General features: G+C 36.3%; 1 protein-coding gene across 3 annotated transcripts in view; it reads right to left on the bottom strand.

The window, feature by feature from the left end:
* Positions 1 to 26,049, bottom strand: part of TNIP3 (TNFAIP3 interacting protein 3) — a 95,443-nt gene extending 69,394 nt beyond the window's left edge. For 2 of the 3 annotated variants that reach the window (XM_011996778.1, XM_011996777.1), the window contains exons 1-2: positions 25,968 to 26,049; positions 15,009 to 15,094 (exon numbers count right to left, since the gene is read on the bottom strand). In XM_011996778.1, the coding sequence (XP_011852168.1) occupies positions 15,009 to 15,094; positions 25,968 to 25,970 (89 nt within the window). In that variant the 5' untranslated portion in view covers positions 25,971 to 26,049. Of the gene's footprint in view, positions 1 to 15,008; positions 15,095 to 15,179; positions 15,222 to 25,967 lie in introns of those variants that run through there. The other variant, XM_011996779.1, reaches the window with a different exon arrangement.
* Between the last annotated feature and the right edge of the window lie 1,320 nt (positions 26,050 to 27,369).

Genomic DNA, 27,369 nt, shown 5'->3' with positions numbered 1-27,369 from the left:
AAGACAATAGGTTTTCTAAGAAGAAGACATAAATATGGTTCTACAGCATGAGCATCATGATTATTGCCTTAGGCAAATTTGGAGCTAGAATGTTTGTAAGAGTTTTCTAGCTAAGCCTAGCTAGCTTCACGCAATACATGTCTGCATGTTATTCTTCCAGGCTTGTGTCATGGTAGAAAGAGCCCTGGACCTGGAATCAGAAGAGTTGTATTCTAGATTAACCAACTAGCTATGATTTGGGCAATTATTTAGCTCATTCATTTGTATATTAATTAATACACACATTCATTTGTTCAACAGTTATATACCAAGAATCTGCTATGTATTAGTACATGAGGATCTCATTTTCCTTATATGTAAATTAAAGAAACTGCCTAGATAAACTCCAACATTGAAGTTATATAATTTATTTTAAATGTCACATTATTTTGAAGCATTGAGATAAAAATCTAGGTCAACTCACAAACAAATAGAAACATATCCCATGTTCATGGATGGGTAGAATCAATATTGTGAAAATGACCATTCTACCAAAAGCAATTTACAAATTCAATGCAATTCAAATCAAAATACCACCATCATTTTTCACAGAACTAGAAAAAAAATCCTAAAATTCATATGGAACCAAAAAAAAGAGCTCACATAGCCAAAGCAAAGCTAAACAAAAAGAACGAATCTGGAGGCATCACAATACCCAATTCCAAACTACACTATAACGCCATAGTGACCTGACCAAAGCAGCATGGCACTGGTATAAAAATAGGCACACAGACCAATGGAACAGAATAGAGAACCCAGAAATAAGGCCAAATATTTAGAGCCAACTGATCTTTGACAGTGCAAACAAAAATATAAAGTGGGGCAAGGACTCCCTATTCAACAAATGGTGCTGGCATAATTGGTAAGCTACATATAGAAGAATGAAACTGGATCCTCATCTCTCACCTTATACAAAAATCAACTCAAGTTGGATCAGAGACTTAAATATAAGACCCGAAACCATAAAAATTCTAGAAGATAACATTGGAAAAACCCTTCTAGACATTGGCTTAGGTAAAGACTTCATGACCAAGAACCCAAAACCAAATGCAACAAAAACAAGATAAATAGATGGGATTTAATTAAACTAAAAAGTTTCTGCACAGCAAAAGAAATAATCAGCCGAGTAAACAGACAACCCACAGAGTGGGAGAAAATCTTCACAATCTATGCATCAAACAAAGGATTAATATCCAGAATCTACCAGGAACTCAAAGAAATCAGCAAGAAAAAACAGATAGTCCCATCAAAAAGTGGACTAAAGACATGAATAGATAATTCTCAAAAGAAGATATACAAATGACCAGCAAACGTGAAACAATGCTCAATATCACTAATTATAAGGAAATGCAAGTTAAAAACAAAATGCAAAACCACCTTACTACTGCAAGAATGGTCATAATAAAAAAATCAAGGAACAATAGATGTTGGCATGGATGTGGTGAAAAGGGAACACTTTTACACTGCTGTTGGAATGTAAACTACTACAACCACTATGGAAAACAGTTGAATATTCCTTAAAGAATTAAAAGCAGCTCTACCATTTGATCCAGCAATCCTACTACTGGGTATCTACCCAGAGAAAAGGAAGTCATTATATGAAAAAGATACTAGTACACGCATGTTTATAGCAGCACAATTCACAATTGCAAAAATATGAAGCCAGCCCAAATGCCTACCAATCAATGAGGGGATAAAGAAAATGTGGTATAGATAGATAGATAGATAGATAGATAGATAGATAGATAGATAGATACCATGAAATACTATTCAGCCATAAAAACAAACAAAATAATGGCATTTGCAGCAGCCTGGCTAGAATTGGAGATCATTGTTCTAAATGAAGTAACTCAAGAATGGAAAAACAAACATCATATGTTCTCACTCATAAGTGGGAGTTAAGCTATGAGGACTCAAATGCATAAGAATGATACAGCGGACTTTGGGGACTCAGGGGAAAGAATGGGACAGGGGTGAGGGATAAAAGACTATACATTGGGTACAGTGTACACTGCCCGGGTGATAGGGCACCAAAATCTCAGAATTCACCATTGAAGAATTACTCATATAACCAAACACCACCTGTTTCCCAAAAACCTATTAAAATAAAACATTCAAAACAATCTAGGTCATCTGATATAATACATAAACTTATTTATCAGGTTATTGGACCATGTATTTTCAAATAGTAGCCTGTTTTATTTTTTAATGGATATTTTACATTATAGAAATATATTCATTTTAAGAAGCAAACATTAGAGAACACAAAAAAATTAATAATATTCTTATGCTTCCTTCAGTTCCACTCTACTCTGATAATTAGTATTAACATCACTCTTCCATATTTTTCTCTGTGTTTATACAGATAAAAGTAGAGTATATATACAATATATGTGTGTCTGTATATATACACTAATACACAAGATATTTTTGTTTCTTTTTAAAATATAAATATATACTATAAATTAAATATTTAATATTAAAGTATTGTATTATATATAACTGCTAATTATTTGGTTATTTTGCATTTATGCAAAACTCTCTGAATATTCCATCAGTTCATACATATTGCTCTAATTATTTTAAATAGACAAATAATATTTGAAAATTATGGATGGACCAAATTTACTTCGTGAAAGGAAAATAAATCTTAGGGCCCAAAATCACGAAGCTAAAGGGCAAAGTCAAGCTGGAAACTGCTTAGGGCAAACCTGCCTTCCATTCTATTCAAAGTCACCCCTTTGTTCATGGAGATAAATGCATATCTGATTGCCTCATTTGGAGAGTCGAACCAGAAAGTCAAAAGAATGCAACCATTTGTCTCCTATCTACCTATGACCTGGAAGCTCCCTCCCTGCTTCAAGTCGTCCTGCCTTTTTCAGACCGAACCAATGTTTGTCTTACATATATTGATTAATGTCTCATATCTTCCTAAAATGTATACAATCAAACGGTGCCCTGACCACCTTGGGCATATGTCATCAGGACCTCCTAAGGCGTGCATCCTCAACCTTGGCAAAATAAACTTTCTCAGTTAACCGAGACCTGTCTCAGATTTTCAGGGTTCACAACTTAATCATTTCTCTATGATGGAATAGCAAGTTGTTTCTAATTACGTTTTCCTCTTGATGTCACTACAATAAAGGCACAATAAAAATGCCTGTCTAGATATATTCTTACATACTAGTATTTTATTTATATAGAATAGATTTACCAATGTGAGATTGTTGGTTCCAAGGGTATGGACATTAAAACTTTTAGTAGTGCTTCTTGGTTATTTTCTAAATTGGTTACGATAATTTTCATTCCTGTCAGCTATGTGTAAGAATTCTTATTTTCCTGCAGCCGAAGTCAGTCCTAGGTGTTATTGGTATTTTTGCCAACCAAAAGAATTCCATTGTTCTAATTTATATTTTCCTAATTACCAGTGATATTGATCATATTTCAATATGTTCATTATTCATTTGCTTTTCTCTTCTATAATTGTTCGCTCTGGTTCTTGACTGGTTTTTCATTATGGGTGTCTTTTCCCTTTCCCGTTTGTAGAAGTTCTATGTCTAGTTAGCATTTTAACAGGTAATAGGTGTCATAGAAGAAATAAAGAGCAATGTAAGTGGAATCAGGGTTATGAGGTGTTAGCTGGGGAGATGGGAATTGCAATTTTAAGTGGAGTGATCAAAGGTGGGACTTATTGAAAGGTGACAATTGAGCAAGGCTTGAAGGAGGTGTAGTATGGGCCACATGGCTTATTGGGGAAAGAGCATTCCCTGTAAAGGTAGACAGTGCAAAATCTCTACGGCTAGAGCTTGCTTGGTTTTTCCAACATACAACAAGAATAGGCTGGAGTGGGGGAAGTGAGAAGGGGAGTTGTAGCAGATTACACTGGAAAGGTAAAAGGGAGCCAGCTCGAGGAAGCTCGTGGGCATTGTAAAAACTTTGCATTTTACTCTGAGTGGATGGGGGTTTTCAGCAAAGGAGGGATATGATGTGACATAGTTTGGAAAGATCATTCTTGTTGGTGGCTTTAGAACAGTCTGTAGGGAAGCATGGATAAAGGTACTAAGACCATTTAATAAGTTCTTGAAATTATGCAGACTAGGGATACTTGTGGTTTGGACAGAATGGTAGTGAGGGATGTGGAGAGAAAAGGTGGTATTCTGGGCGTAATTTGAATTTGGCCAGTAGGAGGGAAAAAGGAAAGAGAGAAAAAGCTCAAGGGTGCCTCCAAGTTCTTTCAGATTAAGAAACCGGAAATAATAAAGTTGCCCTTTATTGAGATAGTGTACTAGTCTGTTCTCATGCTGCTATGAAGAAGTACCTGAGACTGGGTAATTTATAAAGGAAAGAGGTTTAATCGACTCACAATCCTGCATGACTGGAAATGCCTCAGGAAACTTACAATCATGGCAGAAGGCGAAGGGGAAGAAAGGCACCTTCTTCTCAGGGTGGCAGGAAGAAGTGCGGAGCAAAGGGCAAAGGCCCCTTGTAAAATCATCAGATCTCGTGAGAACTCACTCAAAATCATGAGAACAGCATGGGGGTAACTATCCCATGATTCAATTACCTCCCACTGGGTCCCTCCCACAACATCTGGGAATTATGGGAACTACAATTCAAGGTGAGATTTGGGTGGAGACATAGCCAAACAATATCAGACAGGGAAGACCAAGAGAAGAGCAAACTTAGACTAGTCTTAGGAGACCCTTACTTGGGATATCTTTTAGACTTCTCAAGTAGACATGTTCATTAGGTAGGTGAATATGCAAGTCTTAATCAAAATAAACTTTTTGCTAAACACTTTTCATGTGTTATCTCATTTAATCCTCACCTTAACACAATTAGGAAGAAGCTATTATTCCCTGATCCTCAGGTAAGTTAAATATGATGATAATCAACTTGCTCCTTAAAAATAATCTATAGATTATTCATTATTCTCATAGGAATTTTATCATAAATTTATTGTTCTGACTTTTAAAATATAAATGTATTTAAAGGTGTTAAGATATTACATTTGTGTGTGTGTGTATATATATATATAGAGTGTGTGTGTGTGTGTGTGTATATATATATAGTGTGTGTGTGTGTGTGTGTGTGTCTTTTCTTTCTTGAGGTCTCCCTCTGTCACACAGGCTAGAGTGTAGTGGTGCAATCATGGCTCACTGCAGCCTCAGCCTTCCAGACTCAAGAGATTCTCCCACCTCAGCATCCTGAGTAACTGAGACCACAGGAGCTGGGACTACAGGTGTGTGTCACCATGCTCAGCTAATTTTTTCTTTTTTTTGTCTTTTAATAGAGATGGGGTTTCACCACGCTGCACAGGCTGGTCTCAAACTCCTGGACTCAAGGGATCCACCTGCCTCAGCCTCCCAAAGTGCTAGGATTACAGGTGTGAGCCACTAAGCCCAGCCATGTTTTATTTCTTGCACTAAGTTCCTGAGGGTACAGAGCTATCTAATTTTGAGTTCATGGGAGTTGTACATGAATTGAAAGGTCAACTTTTCAATTTAAAATAGAAATAAGTTCAAATATTGACTCCAAAGGGCAAAGAGCTAAGGCAAAAAAATGGGATCAGGTAGAGGGGAATGTTTTCATTGGAAGAAAACAGTCATGGAAGATCATATTAGTGAAAATACAGTATGTGTGATCTGGGGTTCTTTGTTTTGTTTTGTTTTGTTTTGTTTTGTTTGCTGTTTATTTGTTGCTGTTAATGACTGGAAATTGAAGAAGAAAGAAGAAGGAACCTTGAATATTCAGAGAATTGTTCAGAAGTACAGAAAAAAAGCCTCAAGATCAGTAAAAAAACAATGATCAATGACGTATTTTACCTCAAAGCATAAAATAGACATTAAGCGTCGACAGTTGTAAAGCAGAAACTTCTAAATTTAAAAGAGCAACTAACAAGTCCCAGGAAAATCAAGAAAATTCCATTAAGTTTAAATCTATTAAAGTTTCGTAGAAACCAGGATATGTCAATGAATGATTTATAATAGCTGTATGTTAATGGATTAGGCAATAAAGTCTATGTAGATGCTATATATCTTTAAATCTTACTCTCTGTATTATTTCATAATTTCAGTGATGTTTAGATGCTTTATTTAACTACTTTAACATTGACTTAAGGTATTAGTTAATAAAAACAACCAGCCTGCAGATTTGGGCATGGCAACCACACAGAGGCGGGCAATTTAGACAAGAAGACCAAAAATTTGAAACTGCCTTTACAAAAATTATAACTGAGAAATCTATGACAGTGAAAGAGATCTGACCTAACTGACTCCATCTTGCTTCTAACCTGCAAGCTGACCTTGTTCACTCCTGGATATAGGCCAAACTAACTTTGGGAAGAACTTAGTTTATAGTTTAACTTTGAAACAAAGATGATAACAACCTGATATGGTTTGACTGTGTCCCCACCCAACTCTTACCTTGAATTGTACTCCCATAATTCCCATGTCTTATGGTAGCATCCCAGTGGGACATAGTTTGAATTAAGGGGGTGGTTTCCCCCATACTGTTCTTGTGGTAGTAAATAAGTCTCATGAAATCTGATGGTTTTATCAGGGATTTCTGCTTTTGCATCTTCCTCATTTTCTCTTGCCGCTGCCATGTAATAAGTGCCTTTTACCTCCCGCCATGATTCTGAGGCCTCTCCAGCCATGTGGAACTGTAAGTTCAATTAAACTTCTTTTTCTTCCCAGTCTCAGGTATGTCTTTATCAGCAGCATGAAAATGAACTAACATACAACCCTTTCCCAAAACAAACCCCCTTCTACCTGGGGACCAGACTGCCTCTATAGGACTAATAAATTATCCACTAAATTAGAAATTATGGTTTAGGAGTCATGCAGCCAGAGACATCAAGATTTGAAACCTCCCCAGTTGCTCCTAGGGATAACATCACCATTGTAAAACCCAAGAGGAGATATTTTACAGACCCTGAACTAAATGTGTCAGCTGGTGCCACCCAGATCAATAAACTGATTCATCTGGTCTTGTGGACCCCACCCAGGAACTGACTCAGCACAAGAGGGCAGCTTCAAATCCCTATGATTTCATCTCCAACCTAACCAATCAGCACTACCCACGTCCCAATCCCCTGCTCATCAAATTATCCTTAGCCCTGATCCCTGAATTTTCAGGGAGACTGATTTGAGTAAGGGTAAAACTGGTCTCTCATTCAGCTAGCTATGTGTGAAATAAATGCTTTCTTTATTACAATTCCTCTGTCTTGATAAATTGGCTTTGTCTAGGCAACAGGCAAGGAGAATCCATTGGGCTGTTACAAGTGGATGTGGTATAATAAAAAATATACTCTTTGTCTCTGGTTCCTGGCACAGAGCTTCTGATATCCTTGGAATTTCTTAAGTGATAGGAATGACTGTGTCTTGTTATTTTAAATATACGGTCCTCTGGACCACACCTAAGTTTATGCTAATGAAGTCTGTCAGGGTGCCAGAAAGACCAAATTTGTGATTAGAAGGTGGGAACTTTCAGCCCCATTCCCCAATCTCCAGGAAGGGGAGGTAGCTGGACATTGGGATGTAAATACTCTTTAAAAAAAAACTTAAGTCTACTGGGTTCTGTATGGATATAAATACTCTTGAGCAAAGAAATTTGGAAAGCTTCCTGGTTGGTAACACATTGATGTGCTGGGAGGATGGCAGGTTTGTTAAGGGCGAGGATGCTGTGTGACAGCATCTCCATGCCTCACCCTTTGGATTCTTTTCATCTGGCTGTTCCTGAGTTGTATCTTAATAATAAACTGGCAAAATGTGTTTCCTGAGTTCTGTGAGTCCTTCACATGAATTACCAAACCTGAGGATGGGGTTGTGGTAACCTCTGAATTTGTAGCATGTTGGTCAGAAGTATGGGTGGTCACTGGACTTGTAACTGGCCTCTGAAGTGCATGCGGGCAGTCTTGTGGGACTGAGGCCTTAACCTGTGGGGTCTGTACTAACTTCTGGTAGTGTCAACATTGAATTGAATTATTGGACACATAGTTGGCATGGAGAGTTGGGGGAAAAAACTACGCATTTGTGGTCAGAAAAAAGAAGTCACACTGGGTATAATGGATGCTTAAATGCACTCAAGCAAGCAGCATTATTCCTAGAAGGAATAGTGAACCCAGGGGAAATAATTAGGCTCCAGATAAGCCTTGTAAACTCAGACCAATAAAGTTATGACAAATACCACACATGTGTGTACCTGTGAAGCTCCATTAAACAAATACAGAAGATTCAAGATCTTCTACTTTTTTATTCCAAATACAAAGAGATAAATATCCATTATATTATTTTATTGATGTTTTATTGATCATTTTAGTTTTGCAACTTTTATTCACTCACTCAACAAATATTTATTGAGGTTTACTACAGGCCAAGAACTATTCTAGGTACTTCTTATAGTATATTTCTTACTATAGAAAACTAGTTGGTGGCACATTTTTTTGGTAATGTATAGAGTTTTGCTGAATTTTACATGAGTGCTTCTAATAAAAGAGAAAATTGTTAAAATTTGAAGTATTTTTAAGGCTTTAGATTAAATGACTTACCTAAGAAGTGTGATTTGAACTCAGGGAGTCTGATTCAAGAAACCACACTCTTAACCACCATACTGATTTTAAATGGTGTCATTGAGATAGTGGATACTCCTCACTTCTAAATAAATAAGAACTTTTGCTATCAGCTTTGCTCAAAAGGGTAGGTGTGAGGTACCCTGAGCCCACAGATGAAAAGGTATTTCACCATCCTTTAATGAATTATAATTTATAATAAAGAAAGGAAAAATTACTATTACATAGAGATAAAATAAGTCCTTGTTCTCTGGAACATTTTTTAATAGCCTGAAACTGCACCAGCTTTAGTAATGATATCTTAAATAATAGAAGTATTGGTGGTCCCATAAGGGAATATCTTCTAATATATTGCCTGGACTTCCAGATGCCTATTAGATATTAATAGCCACTTAAGCCCAATTTCTTCACACAGTCTCTGAAATCATTATAGATCAATAAGAAAAGCAAATAAAATCCTTATTAAGTACCTGTAGCACAAATAGGTGTCTTAGTCTTCTTGAGTTGCCATAAGGAAAGAGCATAGACTGTGTGTAAACAGCAGGTATTTATTTCTCATAGTTCTGAAGGCTGGGAAGTTTGTGAACAGGTAGGTTTCATTCTAAGGCCTCTTTTCAAGGCTTGCAGTGTGCTCAAATGACCTCTTCTTTGTGCACATGTGGAGAGAGACAGCAAGCTCTCTGGTCTCTTTTTGTGAGGTCACTAATCCTATTGTACCAGAACCCCACTCTTATGACTTCACTTAACCTTAATTACTTCCTAAGGGCCCTATCTCCAAATGTAGTCACACTGGGGGTTAGGAGTTCAACATGTGAATTTAGGGGGACACAATTCAGCCCCACCGTTGTGTTCTGAAACAAAGTATGATGTAGCACAGCAAAAAATGAAACGAAAAAGAGAAATCATCAAATGGTTTGGATCTTAAAATAAATATTATTTTGCATTTTAGTACGCTGGTATTTTCTGTCATAATTGAAAACCCTGATCTGGTAATATAAAGAAAATAAAGGAATTTCTATGGTTAGAACAATGAAAATAACTAGGCTTGGAAAGCAGAAATGCCCTTGGCATAGAAATGTTTCCTAGATGTGAAACTGAAAAATGATTCTCTAGTTCATTTGGCTTGGAAAGAGAGGTGATGTGTGATTTAAATAATTATGATACAATTTAACTAACAGAGCAGAATATTTAGAATATGAAGTGACAGCTAGAGTCTTATGTCAATATAAATACTAGCAAATGATATAAAATACTAAAAAGAGGAATAAAAAGGTATTTGAAACAAATCTTCAATATAACCTGCCTACTCTCTAAACTTATATTTGAATAGAGACATAAGTAGTATCCCAAGTGGAAGCCCATGAGAGATGAAAACCCAACTCACTGAGGGTATTACATTTAAATTTTCAATTTATGTGAAGGAATAAAAACAAAAAGATTCAAACCAAAGCTAAATTGAATTTTCCAAACTCTAGTCTCTTCATTTTTCCCATTATTTCTTCACTTAGTACATTTACACAAATTCCTGTCAGAGTAGCAGAGAGAGTTGTGAATTTGTTATTTCCAAATTGCCCTGAAAACTAGAATTTTGCTAACGCAATACCTTCTATTATATTAACTGGCTTTGAAACTGCTTCAAATTTAAGCCACAGAAATGGAATGTACTGCCATGGAGGGTCTGTATATTGAATTATCAACTCAGAGGAGATGGCTTCAGCACAAACTCTGAAGCCTTCTGCAAAAAGAGAGCCAAGTCCTTAGAGTTGCCACACACAGAAAGGACAGACTTAAAATTCATTCAGCTGGCTGCAGGTTGTCTGTGGCCTGCCTGGGGCCTCGTACGGACCTCCAAGCAAGCTCCGTGCCACCACAGCTTTTATCAAAGACATTTCCACTGAGGTAAAAGCTGGGTGATTTCCCATCTCTAGACACACAAATTTTATGCTGGTACCAGTACTTCCCAGAAAAATGCTAAGTTGATTCTTGGGAAAATTCTAATTTGGTATTCTTTTCAACAACATCTCCCAAACAATTTTTAGCATACAGTAATAGGCTTACAAGTGTTTTCTACATTGAATCCAAGAGTGTATGCAAGCATAAAGTATTAAAGGCAGACAGAACAAAAGGTATACTCTAAATATCTTCTTGGACCTTCTGTATAAGGTAGGCCTCAGAATATGGAAATCTGTGTTTATCCCATGGGCGTTGTTTGCATGGAAGAGGTTTTCCTGAAATGTGCTTTATGAGCCTGGCTCAAAGCACAAGTTGTCCCAAAGCTCCTTGTCTCAAATCTCTGTGAATGTATCCATCCAATAAAATGTAATTTCATCTAATATACTACACATAAATAAATAAGATTGAGAGACTGCTTTCTTAATGTGGAAAGAGAAGAAACTTAGTCTATTGTCCAGAGACCCAATGGGACTTTGATGTTTATCAGTTTGAAGACATGTAATTTCTGAAAAACTAACAAATTTGAACTGCAAATAAATAAATTAGTAAAATTTATGAAAAAAATTATGATTGGTCTGTGATGTTTTGTGTGTCATTAAAAAATACTTATTCATCAGTGTTGCTGCTTATTTAGTGAAAATAAAAATACTTTTATTTAGCTCTTCAAACTATAAGGCTCTCTTCTACCTAACAAAACAATATGAATGGACAGAAGATACATTTTCAGGGATGTCTGTCTTTATGAAAAGGTGTGAGATAACCTTAACTTACAGTAACTGCATAAATGGTTTTTTCTTCTGCCCTTCCAGAACAGTTTAATTTAGAGTCAGGTAAGAAGGGGGTTAAAAATTAAGAGGCCAAAAGAATTGTAGAAATGCCGATGATATTATAAAAGAGATCATTTTAGTTTCCGTTTACCACATACATAGTACAAGTAAAACATCTGCCTGTCATCCCATAAACATTCCTACACTTCTCTTCCTTTTATGAGACAAAAAAAAAAAAAAAATAGAGCTTTAAGGGACTTTTAATAGCCAGCAGCTGTTTGGCTGCTCAATGTTGCATCTGGAAGAGAGTATGCTACTCACATGGAGAAAAAAAGACAAAAGTATTGTTTAATTTTCTTAATGTCCATCAATGCTTTACATAAAGACATTTGAATGATTTGAATATGAAGAAAGACACAGAGCTCCTTAAGTGCATCTGAAATCCACTACATGGTTACCAGAAGGCATGAAAAATGGATGGCATTAGATCCTGTTTAATATTAGGTTCAATGACTGCAGTTGTGAATGAGTTTAATGCCAGGTAAAAGGGTTACTTCATGAGAACACAAATTCATCTCATTCTTCTGAGATGAGCTCTACTTCAGGCTAAAATGAATCATAGTAGTTTTTCTTGCAACGTTATAATTATAATTTTCTGAATGCATGATCCTTTTTTTAAAAAAAAGACATTCTTCTTACAATAATTGTTAGGACAGGAAAGCATCTGCTTTAGAAAAATTAAAATGAGGAACTGGTATTACAAGAGTACTTCGAAAAAAGGATGACCCCAGGATCACACATGTTGAGAGGGATTGCTTTTATAATAACACTATGTTTCAAAACTGTGTTAAAGGCAAATATAAAAACTATAAAACACCATGTTTACTTTGATAATCCCCCACACTGACAATCAAAATTATTTCTTCCACTCCTTTGAAAGGAAGCCCGGTGTCAACCATAATATCAATATGTAGGCCCTAAAGCACTTCATTGAGGAAGGAGTCAGTTCAGGAGTGACAGAGGGAAAGATGACTCAGGTGCTCACTATTCTCTTCCTGCCCTGTTTGCTCTCACCTCTCTTCTTTATTCTTCTTTCCCACTTCCCTCAGGCAAAGACATGGACCGTGGCCACTGCCTCACTGCCTCATCCCTTATCCTTCTTTCTGCACTTCCGGGTATATACACCCTAGAAGGCAAGTTGAAAAACATCTTCTGAACATTTTAGATTACTATCAAAGAACCTAACCCTCTCTATTCAAAATACAAAATTTTAATCACTGTAGAAAAAACGTTAGCTACTAAATTCTACATAATTTTCATCATCGGTAAATAGAACTAAACAGTAAAATGCATTGCTGGCTGTGGAGAGGAGGCAAGAGAATGGGACTCAGGAGCTCACACAAAGTCCTCAGAATTCTCCATGTGGAAGGAAATGGCTTGTGCATGTGGAGAGGTGGTGGGATAAGGATAGCCCCTACCTCTTAGAAATAATAGGTTTCTCCCTTCCTTTCTTTATTCCTCCCTTCCTTTCTTCCTTTTCTACATGGTGAAATTTTGCCAAGCATATGCTTCTGCTACCAAAGGAGAATGGGTATCATCTTTCGTAGAAGTTGTTCAACATTACATCATATATTTTTTGTTTCTGTAATGCCTATAGTATCTTAGAGGTTGTCAATATAATAACTTCATTATCAAATGACTCCTGTGATGTAAATTTCAATTTTACTAATATTTTATTAAAATGTATATAAAATAGATCAATGCTTATTGTAGACCCACAGTCTTCGGGGGGAATATTCTGCTGCATGTCAAGTCTTTCCGTTGAGGTAGGTAAAATCATATTGACAAGGAGAGACGTACACACCCAGCACAGTTATAGAATAATAAAGTATATTGCACAGGAAAATGCTAAATTATATACAATTAAAGGCTAAAATGCTTGTTAAAGATACTGAATGTAATTGAGGTGAATGGGAGAAATCAATATTTCTATATTTATTTAAACTTCAGATCTTTTCCCTTTCCAATTAATTTTTAACACTATTGCTAGAGTAGCCTATTGGAAATCCTTGGTTCAAAATTCTTAATGTTACCCCTTGTCCTGTCATGATTTTCGTATTGAAAGTACAGACGGGCCTCTTTTAATGAAAAGATTCTCATAGACAATCTGAGAATATGACTCCAGACACACAGGATCTGAGAACTCTAGTTTAAGAACCACTGGCCTAAAAACTTAATTATTATTATATATTTAAATTATCTTTCACTTGAAAGGTATCACAAAATAGAAGTTTTGTCTTTATAAACAGAAATATTGGCCTGTAGAATAAATTCTCAGCTATTTAGTCTCTCACTCAGGAGAGAGTATCAACTGAGTTTCCTTTTCACTACACACCACCTGCGGAAGCCAAAACAAACCGTTAGTTGATCCAGACACAAATACATGACTTTCCTACCACCACATCTTTGCACACATTCTGCCGTCAGCTTGGAATAGCCTTTCCTTCTGTTTTTCCATCTTTCTCCTCAGTTTCTCTTTGCCAGAAATTAGGTTAAACCACTTCGTGTATTTCTATCCCAATCTCTGGAAATCTCACTTTCCTCCGATTTTTTTTTTTTTTTTTTTTTTTTTTTTTTTTTTTGAGACGGAGTCTCGCTCTGTCGCCCAGGCTGGAGTGCAGTGGCTGGATCTTGGCTCACTGCAAGCTCCGCCTCCCGGGTTTATGCCATTCTCCTGCCTCAGCCTCCCCAGTAGCTGGGACTATAGGCGCCTGCCACCTCGCTCAGCTAGTTTTTGTTTTGTTTTGTTTTTGTTTTTTTGTATTTTTTAGTAGAGACGGGATTTCACCAGATTAGCCAGGATGGTCTCGATCTCCTGACCTCGTGATCTGCCCGTCTCGGCCTCCCAAAGTACTGGGATTACAGGCTTGAGCCACCGCGCCCGGCCTCCTCCAATTTCTAAGAACAGTTTATCTGTGCCTCTTTCATGGGGCTGAACATCCTACCATATACGATGCTTAGGCATCTGCATGACTTTTCACTTCTAAACTTCAAGCAGCTTGAGGACAGGGTCTGAATCTGATTCCTCTTCTGCAAGGAGCAAGCACAATGTCTTGCACGTAAAAGGTGCCACATTTAAAAAAAAAAAAAGGAATAACTCTACGAACCAACAAATAGAATGAGGCTTTAAAAAAAAAAAACATTGAAAGATTGATAGAATGTGGAAAGTGCCTAAGTAAGGGATTTTTTTTCATAAGGAACTTAGTAAACTTCTCACACTCCTTCAGGTGAGCTAAGGATTAAGCAAATCAGGAGAAAAGATAAAGCTACTCCTTCACCTTACTGGTGGAATACAGTTGTTTCCTAGAGACAAATTTGTGCAATTACAGAGAAACCATCTACCAAGGCTTGTCAATGGAAATTTACAAATATGTTAAAAATCAAGTAATCTTCGTAACCTACCATGTCTTTTGCCCTGTGGGTAGCAATAAAAAAAAAATATGTTCACATAGATAGGCCGTACTGTGACCCGTCATCTTTTCCTTTTCTATTCTATATAGCTCCATCCAGACAGCTTCTCTTCTACTCTTAGTACACTATCATTGTTGCAAAGCAGAAGTGCTCTAATTAGAATATTAGTATCAGAAGCATATAATCTCCAAATAAACTGTTATTACCTTTCAGAATCTTCAGATTGATTGGTGAACATTACCAGTTTATCGTCCTGTTTCTCATTTTTGTTTATGAGCCGTCCACATGGAATCTAAAAGAAAAAAATATGAAGGACATGAGTCTCAGATGTACCTCAAGGGAAGTTAACTATGTCAGTCACCGAAGGAGAAAACCACCTGTTAAATGCATTTTTCATCAAAAGCCATGTTTTTATTCTCATGTCTTGTTTTCAGCCCTGCCAGACGTGAGAAGACAGACCACAAGCCTGCCTTCTGCCTAGTTTCAATGAAAGGTAAAACACTGGGTGTAAACACAGGCTCAGTGAGTTAAGGAAGAATCTCATGACAGGGAGAAATTGTCCAGGAGCAAGTAAAAGAAAGCTAGACATTCTAATACACACAGCATGAACAGTTAAAGTTGTCAGACTGACATGTTTGTAGTTTAATTAACCCCAGTCTAGGAATGAGTTATCCAGGAGTGCCTACTGACCCCAGGACGCCAGCAGCTTTCTTCTAGGAAGAATGCTCATGACAGCTTTTTCTCCAATAGGAGTTACTGATTATTTCTATGATTTTCAGGGTAACAAGGGAAGTGGTAATGGGACAATGAAAAAAAGAGAGAAAAGAAACTACTTGTGACAGAATTTGTTTCTCATTTTTAAAATTTATTATTAAGTTGCACTTAAGTTTGGTGCAACTTAAGCACCAAACTGTGGACAAACATTATACAGACTACATAGTACCTCATGGGACTTACAGTAGAATCTTGAGATTGAAGAATTTGAAGATTTGTGTATGCTTTAAAAGCCAATTCCTGCAGGCAATGAACACATTTTAAATGCATCTGGAAACCACCAATTGCTGTGACCCCATTAGAACATTTAGGAGTTAGGCACATGGGAAACATGAAGCCAGTTTGTCTGAGTTTCATGCCTCTCTGTTTAATTGTAACAACCACCACAAAAGAAAAAAAGGTTTGTTAAAATGCTCCAGGAAAGATTCATTTCAGCTATTGGCAAGCTGGCTGTACATAGTGTGGGAGGGTGGCTTTTTGTTTTGTTTTGTGTTGTTTTCAGCTTGTGACAGCTGTTTAAAAATCATCTATTACCACCATGGTAGCTAGTTACTAGATGAAAGCAAATGCCTTTCCGGACTGTGGAAGGAATTGGACCACCAACTAGTACAGCTATCTTTTAAATATGCAAAATTGCACAACTGCGCATCTTGTTTATATGGCACGCTGGAGATATTACACAATTCTGCAAATATGTTGAAGAGGAAACCAAGTGATAGCCATCTGATAGAGTGACTGCAGTAAGTGCTCATTTCTGAAACATGAAGTCTTAAATATTTAATTAATAAACAAATTTATAGTAAGGTTTTTAAACTGTCTTATATTCTTTCACTATTTCAAAAATTACCTTTAAAATGTTAATTTCCAAGCATATGTGAAATTACACATGGAGTCTTAGAGTATCAGGGAATCATAGAATCTGACACTGTGGAGAACACGCTAAGAATTATAATGCCATCATTTTACAATAGAGGAAACAGAAGTCCAGAGAAAACAAATGACTTGGCTAATTAATGACTGATCTAGGATTAGACACCAAACCATCTGACCTGTAGTCACGATCTTCTATTGTTGTTCCATAATTGAAAAGTATACAGATGAAATTTTAAGTTTGAAGTAAAATAAAATTAGATACTGATCTATTTTAATACTAATATATTTTAAAACAAACCTACAAAATTTTTACATTACAGATACAACCTCATAAAACTATATTTCTTAGGCAATGGCATTGTATTATTTGAACTGTGGTGGTAAACACCCCAAAAATAGCATGTGCCAAAGGAAATCTCCAGACTTAATATTGTACAGTTTAAAATTGACAAATAATATCTTGGAGGCACTGGAAACAGACAAGATGGAAATTGTCTCAAAGACATTAATTAGTTTACTGAACATTGTACTTCCTTCATAAATTACCTTTTCCTAGGCTAGAATTTTACATCTGTTATTATTCTATCCAGGAAGTAAAAATATTAACCAGTGATAATCAGAAAAGTCAATATCCCGGGCATAATTTTAATTTCCAATAGTTTATTTTCCTTCCTTCCTTCCTTCCTTCCTTCCTGCTTTCCTTCCTTCCTTTCTTCTTCCCTCCCTCCCTTCCTTCCTCCTTCTCCCTGTCCCTCTTCTTCTCCCTCTCTCTCTCTCTCTCTCTCTGTCTCTTTCTTTTGAGACAATGTCTCACTATATTGCCCAAGCTAGAGTTCAGTGGTTGTTCACAGGCACCATTATAGTGCATCATAGTTCTGAACCCCTGGGATCAAGCAATTCTCCTCCCTCAGGCTCCTGAGTAGTTGGGACTACAGGTGTGCACTACTTTCCCTAGCTACAGCCACATATAATTTCAGAGAACAAAAAGATTTACAATTAAAAACCATAGAAGTGGCCAGGCGTAGTGGCTCACGCCTGTAATCCCAGAACTTTGGGAGGCCGAGGCTGATGGATCACCTGAGGTCAGGATTTCAACCAGCCTGACCAAAATGGAGAAACCCCAACTCTACTAAAACTACAAAAATTAGCTGAATGTGGTGGTGTGCACTTGTAATCCCAGCTACTCGGGAGGCTGAGGCAGGAGAATCACTTGACCCTGGGAGGCAGAGGTTGCAGTGAGCTGAGATCACGCCGTTGCTCTCCAGTCTGGGCAACGAGACTGAAACTCCGTCTCAAAAACAAACAAACAAACAAACAAAGAAAAAACCCATAGAAGTAAGAGTACCCAACTGACTGAGCATCCTCTCAAGCTAAAAGCAAACACATGCCTTTGTTTCCATTATTTGATTACTTCTGCTTTCTCCTCCCTCCTCGTCCTTTTCCTCCTTTTTTAGAAATTCCTATACTGCTAAAGAAGCAGCTGTTGCTTTCTGTTTAACTTAGCCAAAAGATGTTCTCTATTCTTGGATGCATTTCAGCACATCAGTGAAAATCATAAGCTATTGATTGTTTAAGCAGAAGTTTACACAATCCATAGTCCCAAAATAACCCAACTTTGAAGATAAACTTACTTTTGGAAGTAAACAAAGTTTTATGAGCTTTTTGACATTTCTAGTGACAGCTTTTAAAATATTTGGATTTTTAAAGTCAGATTCAAGGGCAAGATGTTAGTACTACCTGTGATAGTCAAAGTTTGCTCAAATAGGTTTTACAGACCTTGAGAATGTTATATTAAAAATTACCAATGAATTATTGTACTATTGTTTACATTTATGTTGGTCAAGTCTATGTTACACATTGAGAGGTGTCCAAATTTACATACAATAAAAGGCATGAAAACTTTACTTAAGGTAGAAAGGATAGAAGCTGACAAGGCATATTTATTTATATAAAATGTGTTTCTTTCTGGGTCATGCAATTTACAACTCATAACACCTACCTGGAAACTGTTTCATTTTACTATCTTTACTAAATTAACGTTAAATGTTAACCGGGTTCAATCCATTTAGGATGAAATGTTCTCATCAGGTACTAAACCATCATGAAAATTACTATCCTTGTATCCATATATAATAAGTAATGAAGAATCTATAAAGTAATAGACTGAAAACCTATATATACATATATATGTACATTCACATGCTTACAGATATAAAAGCACTTATATTAATTTTTTAGAAATGACATCATACCATTTAAGAATACATGAAATCTTTCTTATTGATCACATAAGAGACCTACAGGTAGGCAGTCAGTTAATCAAAATATTGGTTAAAGCTGGGACTCATGAAGAATGATACATTAATACCATATTAATTTAATGTCACTGAAAATACATAGGTGAACATCATTGCTAAGCACTGTTTTCTAAGGAGAGATCTATTAATGGTTGTCCACATGTGTCTTCTGGCCCACAATAAATCCTCGGTGAATTCTAGTTTTGGTTTCTTTACAAAGGAGCAAAAATTTTAAGACACAAAACAATCTGAAAACATACTGCTTTTAGGTTTTTATGATAATTAACTACTTTTTTTTGTATTCACCCTCACCAATATCCAATTCAAATTTGATAACTTAACCTTTACTAGATGTTTCCAAGATGCTAAAACTAGCTTGTATTGAAACAATGTTTTGTTAACCTTTTGGTACTTATCTATTATCGGCTTATATACATTTTATTTAAATATGTAATGGCAAAAAAGTAAAATTGTCATAAATAGCGTGGGGGAATAAACAAAGATGGTCCTAGGTAAATGTACCACTTAACTTTTAGAGTCAGAAATAAGTGAATGTCCTTAGCTGTGAGCATTCAGCATGCCTTGAGTGCCAGTCTGTGTGTTTTACGGAACGAATGGATTTGTTCCTGCTGTGATTTGACTGAGTAGGGGATGAAAAAGAGCAATAGATTCAGTCAAGAGTGGGAAAATGCCTGCAGAGTCAGGAAGCTGACATAAATTGGTGACAAGTGGTGGTAGGGGCTGTGGTGAGTAAGTGAAGAAATATCCTCCCCAAAGGTATTAAAATTCTATTAAAAAAAATCAGTGTGAACAAATAAAATCCAATGCTCTTTAAAAAGTTATGGTTTACTATTAGCAATTCTCATGGCTTTTTGTAATTTCCAAAGCTTGAGATACTTGTTGCCAATATGTGGATGATAATGGACAACCTTTCTGAGATCCTTGCTATTATTGGTAAGGAAGAGATGTAATGAACTATAACATTTTTAGTATAAAATCTTGGTTATGTTTTTCTAATAATATCTTTAATATTCAGTCTAAATCACTCTTAATATATAAAATAACCAGTTTGTATGTTCAAGAAGCTTTATCCTTAAAGCTCCCTATCCATCATTTTATCTCCATAAATATTAAAAAAAGGAAAAGGAATTCACTTAGCCTAGAAACAGGAACAGTAAAGCAGGTCACGTGACTATAAAACTAACCTAAATTTACAAGCACAAAGCTAAAACAGCAATAAAAGATTTCAGATAATTTCTACGCAAAATGAGGCAAATGATCAATGTTTTTAAGAATATGCTAATGCTATTCAAAAAAAAGATATGTTACACATTTTAATTCATTTATTTCCTCTAGCAAATAAGATTCCTATACCTAATAGGTACTTAAGGACCTTTGATTACAGTGTGGAAGAAATCGGAGGAAAGGAAAATTACACACTACTGTCATTTACAGTAATGGCCCAAGAGAAATTGAGAACAAGAAAAAGATTTTTGGCTACACATCGTTTGGCTAAACCAAAAGAAAGAACTACTCAAAAGAGCTGTAACTATTTTTTTTCCATTTCATATTTCTGAGAAAGGTGTCAAATAAGGGGACTTTCATCATCTATTTCCTTCTAAGAAGTCTTTTTGTTTTATAGCGATAAAGTTTTCTGCTACCACAGATTCTCTACAGCTCAGTCACATCAGGACACCTGCATTTCTTCTACATGCAAAACTGACATTTGAGGACTGAAACTAAAAAACTTCCTGAACCAGGAGTCAGGAGACTAAGATTCTGTTTGTCACCAGGGCTATCACTACATTTGCTTGTCGCTGAATGTTTATCACTGGCTCTGATATGAGAACAGATTGTACATCATAGTAGCTAAGAGTGCTCCTAATACTTGAGTGTTATGAAAACTGGTCATCCTAGGATTTTGCAATATTGCTATCTTGCTCTTGATGCATCTTAGAGGCTTAGTGAAATATTACTGAAATTTTTGCCCTGTGAAGAGGATCTAGTTTTCCGTAGAATTCCTTCATTCTGCAGAAAAATGAGCATATCTTTGTTCTGAGTCTTTATTCAGCTCTATTTGGGAATATTCCTGTATTGTGGATTTCTACTGATATATTTCATAAAAACACCCCAAATTACAAATTCGCTTTTTCAAACGTGTTTTGGAAGGATGATTGGGTTTAGAGTCAAAAGATGTGGATTCCAATCTGTCTCTCACGTTTAACAAGCTGTATGTCTTTGGGCATATTATTTAAACACTCTGAGCCCCAATGTACTCACCTGCAAAGTAAGGATAATACCTCCCTTCTTCAAAGAAAAGTCCATAATGATTAAACAAGATACTGCATTTGCAAGCAACTTCCACCTCAGTTGCCCTATAAGATGACTTTTCTAGTGTTGCATGGCAAATAGTAAGCTCCAAATAAATGTGAGAGAATTTAAATTTTGTTTAATCTTCAAAACTCACTGGAAAGCCTATAGAGAAAGTGATTTTTATTGGACATAAATGTTATTGTATATGTTATTATTTTTTAAAGTTGGTTGTTCTGCTGAAAATCATGAAAATGTGGAGCTGAGGGTGTGTTTGTTTTTATGAGAATATGCTTCAGGTGGAACTAGGAATGGATCGCTTTCATATCCATTACAGGTGTGCCAGCCTCGGCCTATCCTTAGCCTCCTGCTAACTGTACCAGTTCCTCCAGGCAGATGCTTACCCGCTTGAAAGGGAAGTAAAGGATAGCCTGTGCCAATTTATCAGAAATCTTTGTACATCAGGATTTTGTCCTGAAGTAATAAATTTTGTTTTATAACTATACATTAATTTTGAATGCAGCTTGGCAAGCAATGACCAAACTTAAACCTGGTCTTGTAAAAAAACAATTCAAACTTTAATGCTGGATTCACTCTCATTATTTCCATGGTAAAGTAGCTGAAAGATGGTTTTAAAAAATAACACACAATAATACTGATGTCCTATAAAAATCACTTTTGCTACGTGCTTTCCAGTGAGTTTCAAATATCAAACAAGATTTAAATTCCTCCACATTTATTTAGACCTTACAAGGCTCTACAGAAACTAGAAAAGGTAAATGCCTTATTATCACACTTGCATTTCATCATTGCCTTATGAGATTCAGAGCATGAAGAGCAGAAGCCAGAGCTGTGTCCTTGAACAACTTTCTTAGCCTCCCTATCCATTAGCACAGAAGGTATCTGCATAATTGTAATACTAGTTTTTCTACTCCTGTCAACAGATCGTTAGCAACTAAAAGGAAAGAGTATAATGAATTCTGATTTCCATCAAATTTTCAGCAATAGAAGCCATATCAGAAACTATTCTTTCAAAAAAACATACATTATTACTATTAAAATCAATCAGTTGTGCTAAATCTAACCACCCGAGGCTAGACAGTGATTATCCCCAGATTAACAAGCATCAATACAAAGAACTATGCTGTCTCAATTCCTCAAATGAAAATAAATGGAAGACTGTTCAATTATAGTAATGAATAATAACGACTGATCTCAGCTCTGTGATTTTAATTAGTACTCTCTGCTGATAATGAAAAGTTGAGATGCCAGCACTTTGGGAGGCCAAGGCAGGAGGATCACCTGAGGTCAGGAGTTTGAGATAACCTGGCCAATGTGGCAAAACCCCATCTCTACCAAAAGGACAAAAAGTAGCTGGGTGTGGTGGTGGGCGCCTGCAATCCCAGCTACTTGGGAGGCTGAGACAGGGGAACTGCTTGAACCCAGGAGACAGAGGTTGTAGTGAGCAGAGATCGTGCTACTGCACTTTAGCCTGGGCAGCAGAGCAAGGCTCTGTCTCAAAAAAAAAGAAAAAAAAAGAAAAAAAAAGAAGAAAGAAAGAAAAAGAAAAGTTGAGATGAGACTTGAGAGACTTGATCTCTGAGCACTGGATTTCTGATACAGAATCCACACTTCGGCTTTTACCTGTAAAGCTCAAGATCCTCTCAGACTAATTATATCTTAATGTTCATGTTCATGGTTATATTTTTTGATATTTTTCTTGCTTTTAAACAAGTGGCAGAACACTCTCTAATTAGAAATTCATCTTATTGTTTTCACCCATATTTAGGTAGGTTCTAATTTGTCTACATTAAACACTTTAAAGTTGATAATCTTTCTACTCATTTTTTTCTATTAAATGATTTTAGGTATTTCTTTTCATTATAAATAAAATTTGATTTTTATAGCTTAAAGTTAAGCTGAACAATTTTTCTTTTATTTTAATATCTACAATTGTTTTGCCTTTCGTAATTTAGAAAATGTGAACTATCTTAATAGAAGATTTTTGAACACCTTTCTAAGTAAAGAGTTTGGGGGAAAATGACAACGTATTCTCTAATATTGAAAAAAGTGACAACGGCCGGGCGCGGTGGCTCAAGCCTGTAATCCCAGCACTTTGGGAGGCCGAGACGGGCGGATCACGAGGTCAGGAGATCGAGACCATGCTGGCTAACACGGTGAAACCCCGTTTCTACTAAAAAATACAAAAAATTAGCCGGGCGAGGTGGCAGGCGCCTGTAGTCCCAGCTACTGGGGAGGCTGAGGCAGGAGAATGGCGTGAACCCAGGAGGCAGAGCTTGCAGTGAGCTGAGATCCGGCCACTGCACTCCAGCCTGGGCGACAGAGTGAGACTCCGTCTCAAAACAAAACAAAACAAACAAACAAACAAAAAAACGTGACAACATACTGAACAGCATACTGAATATAGTGTGTCAGCTATACACTGTGTCTGAGAGTCATCTGGCTGTAATCTGTATATCTATATTTATTCACATCAAAAGGAAACATTTCACCATATTTGAAATTTAAGATGTAATCGAAAACTGAGAAAGGAATCATTTGCCTTCAAATGTATTTTATTAACTATACTGCTTAATACTACATTACATCCTATATCCTTTCTTCTTGCAGCATTCATACATGTCAGATTAGCAAAGGCAGAGAATGATTAATTTTTATTACTTATCACAATGATCCATTAACTATGTACTAACTGCCCCTTGTGACTGTCATCCAAGGTTTTTTACATACTTAGATTAATCAAGAGATTCATTTGTTTGGATTGTGCTTTGCAACCACTAGAATAATTTCCCCCCATATGGTGTCTTTGTTTCAAAACAACGGAGATATTTAATCTTGGCCGTGTTTTCAAATATAATTGATTTTTATTCATGCTCTGTGCAATTTCATTAGAAGGGCATTTTTTATTCTCGGTTTTTTCTTTAAGACTTGTGGACATACATGTGAAAAGTGAGGTGTTTGTTTGTTTGTTTGTTTGTTTGTTCTAAGATCTTTATCCTTTATGAAACAAATATTTGAAAGATCCAAACTGTCACAACCACAAACAGATGGGAGTCAACTATAACTAATAGGTGTTCCTCTGATAATTCATCATTATCTGATCTTAATAAGAAAGCAGTGTTTAGAAAAAGAGCTAAAGAGTAAAGTGTTAAAGGCCAATTTTTGAAAGTTAACAGTTAAAGTGAGGTCTAAGGTTTTATCCAGCAGGAAGTATTTAGTCGGCCAAAAACTTAGTAAGCACCTTTGCCTTCCCCTCCTCACACCTTCTCCACCTCTGCCCCCAACCTGGACAAGGAGGCCTCCAGGACTTTTGATGAATCAGAGACTTTGATTGATGAGATACACAGGAACTCTGCCTGTCTCTTCTACACTGTGCCGCAGGTCTCTTTGACGACTATGTGCTTTAGGTTCCTTTAACAGGAGGAATTGTATTTAACAGTCTATTTCCCATATTTAAAAAGTCTTATTTCTTCCTCATTCATGCCTCATTAATATCATTAAAATTGGGGAATTGTACAATGGCTACAAATTTCAGTGAGAGAATTGTGCTGGAAGCCAATGATAATTAAATATATACTTGGAGAGACAGTAGGACCAAGCTGAAGGGGAGACAGAAAGAGAGAGAGACAGAAAAACAGAGGCACAGTGAGAGATCAAGACAAAAAAAGAGAGAAACAGAAACAGACAAAGGGGGACAGAGACAGAGAGTGACAGGAAAAGAGACAGAGGCAGAAGTACACATAGGGAAGACAGAGAGAAAGCAACAGAGGCACAAAGGAAGAGAGACAGAGTGAAAAGGAAAGGAGAAAATGAAAAGGTATAATGTTTTTTCCCTTCTAGACTTTAAAAATTCATTAAAATTCTGATATAAAAAATAGACTTAAAAAGTTGAGAAGATCATATCTGAACATAGTTTGTTAACGTTGATCCATTCCACAAATATTTGCTTCTTGCTCATTAGGTTAAGGCCCAATTCAGGCCTTCCACTGTGGGGACAGGTCTGTGCATGCAATGCCACTTGAAAGGACACTCTGGGAGTCTCTGCCACAGGCCACTGATCGAGATTCCTAAGAAGAACGAAGTTCTCAGCATTTCACAGCAGGGAGTTTGTGGTTAAGCCAGAAAGCAAACGTTATCAGATTCAAGAAATATCGGCACTGCACCTGTAAGCATCTAGTCTACCTTTGTCTACTGCTCGCTTTTAAAATGAACCTTCCTTGCAGGATAGTTCAACTGCTCACACTTAAATTATTCCTAGGGAAGTTTATTTTCCAATCCCCTTTGGGAAATTTGACTATTTAAATAAAAGAGCCCGGTAACTTTATATTGAGAAATACATTCTTTTAGAATGTTTTATGCTCCCCATCGACATGATTCTATAGCACCATGAAGAACATGGTGAAAAATGTCCCCTGCAGAGGAACACACTAAATGGATGCTGGCTCTGCTCATTGCTTAATCAAGATTGTTCAACCCTGTAATATGCCAAGAGGGAAAGCATAATTATTCGTGTAAGTACTTACATTTAGTTATTATTTATAGGATCTTTAGAAGTAATAAAGCAAGTAGAGTAACATTCACATAGTTAAATGTGTCATTTCCAAAGCTTATTTTATCTAATGTGCACAAAGGGGCCAACTGATAAAAGCTCTAAAGTAAAAAATTTAAAGGAAACAGCATACATTATTACATTTACAACAAGTTCTATATCATTTCTCACCGGGAACACATAAAACCGTATCTTAATTGTTAATATTACTGAGATCCTGATCAATTATACATGTCTTTCTAATATGAGAACTTTATGCATTTTAAAAAGAAATGAAGTTACAGCCGACTCTCGTAAGTAAGCGAAATGAAAGTAAAGGCCCAGGACACTACGTTACTCACCATGTTCTATCCTGAAAGTCCCTCTCAGGTCTAGGTAAGCGCACTACAAGGTCTAATACGGAGACCTGTCTTTATGACTCTTTGAATCAAACAGTAACTAAGTGGTTTAAGTAGAAACATGTATTTTGAAAGGTTAATCCACCCATACACAGGGAAACCCCTTTTTTAAGAAAGTCATTCTGCTGCCAAGAGACTATTAATATTCACCTCTCAGATACAAATACAACCTACAGATAAAAGATTCACAACCTATGTGAAAATACCACAGAGGATTCCCTCTTAGTCTCTATGTTGTAATGGAAACACAAGAAAACAATAAACCTCTTCAGGCAATTGGGGGTACTACAGGAAATCTACCTGCCCACTTAATGGAAAAGTTACATCAGCTTACTAGGGCCACAACACATAAACATAAATTTAGAATTAGTATAACTTACTGTAAGGACCACATAGGTCACACACTCATTTCTAGGAATGTTCCTGTGTTTCATCTTCCTATTTCTTTCCCTGAGAGAGCTAGCACCCAGGTTAACATTTAAACAGTTACCCTTTAAAGTAATTTAGAAATAAGCTCATTACCTTTTAAAAATAGGACTTGCTGAGTGTTTTCTTACTTGCAGGGGAGATTATACTTACAGTCTCTATGTGGCTTCCCTGGCACTATACCATTAGGAATGATGTGTATTTTTCTTATCCCAGAAAACAGTCTGCAAAATCATTAGTAGTGGTAAACCTCTCCAAAGTGATAAAGACATTTGTACCAGTTTGGGAATAAAATGTTTGCTGAGGAAGTGCCTAATAGTGATTATTATTGGTTAGTTATACCATTTGCTTATATTGAAGTATTCATTCTTCAGATAGGCATGGTAAGATTAAGAAAATGGCAAATAGCATACTGGCAATATGCTGGAGGAGACATTTTCTCAGAGTTTGACTCTTTGCTCTACTTTAGCTCTCATCACAACAGGCATTGTGACTTCAGAAAAACAGATGGACAGTGATAATCCCCTTCTGCACTTCCACTTCTACAGACATGCTTTGGGAAGTGTGAGACAAAGGGAGCCTCAACATTATCTTTTTTATTACAAAATGCTGTAAAAATCAGTCCTGGTTGGTAAAGCCATACTGTTTCTTACGTTTTTCTTTACTGTATTTTCTTTTTCTGTACTGTATTTTATGTTTCTGTATTTTCAAAAAATTTAAAAAATAGTCTATTATACGATGTAGCTTGCATATGCAGTGAACTGAAAAAGAAAATCAAAACAGAGCTTAGGAAGTAAACAGTCCATCCTTAACCTGAGTTATTAAATTAAATACATTTGATATGAAAATTCCATTGTTTCAAGGTTCCCTAAAGCATTTGGAATATGTCTTTTAAAAAGTCTTTTAAATGAACACAAAA

The sequence above is a fragment of the Mandrillus leucophaeus genome, unplaced genomic scaffold, assembly GCF_000951045.1.
Source record: "Mandrillus leucophaeus isolate KB7577 unplaced genomic scaffold, Mleu.le_1.0 Scaffold523, whole genome shotgun sequence".
NCBI lineage: Eukaryota > Metazoa > Chordata > Mammalia > Primates > Cercopithecidae > Mandrillus > Mandrillus leucophaeus.
Note: the sequence above shows the minus strand (reverse complement) of the source record. Positions and strands in the feature narration are given on the sequence as shown.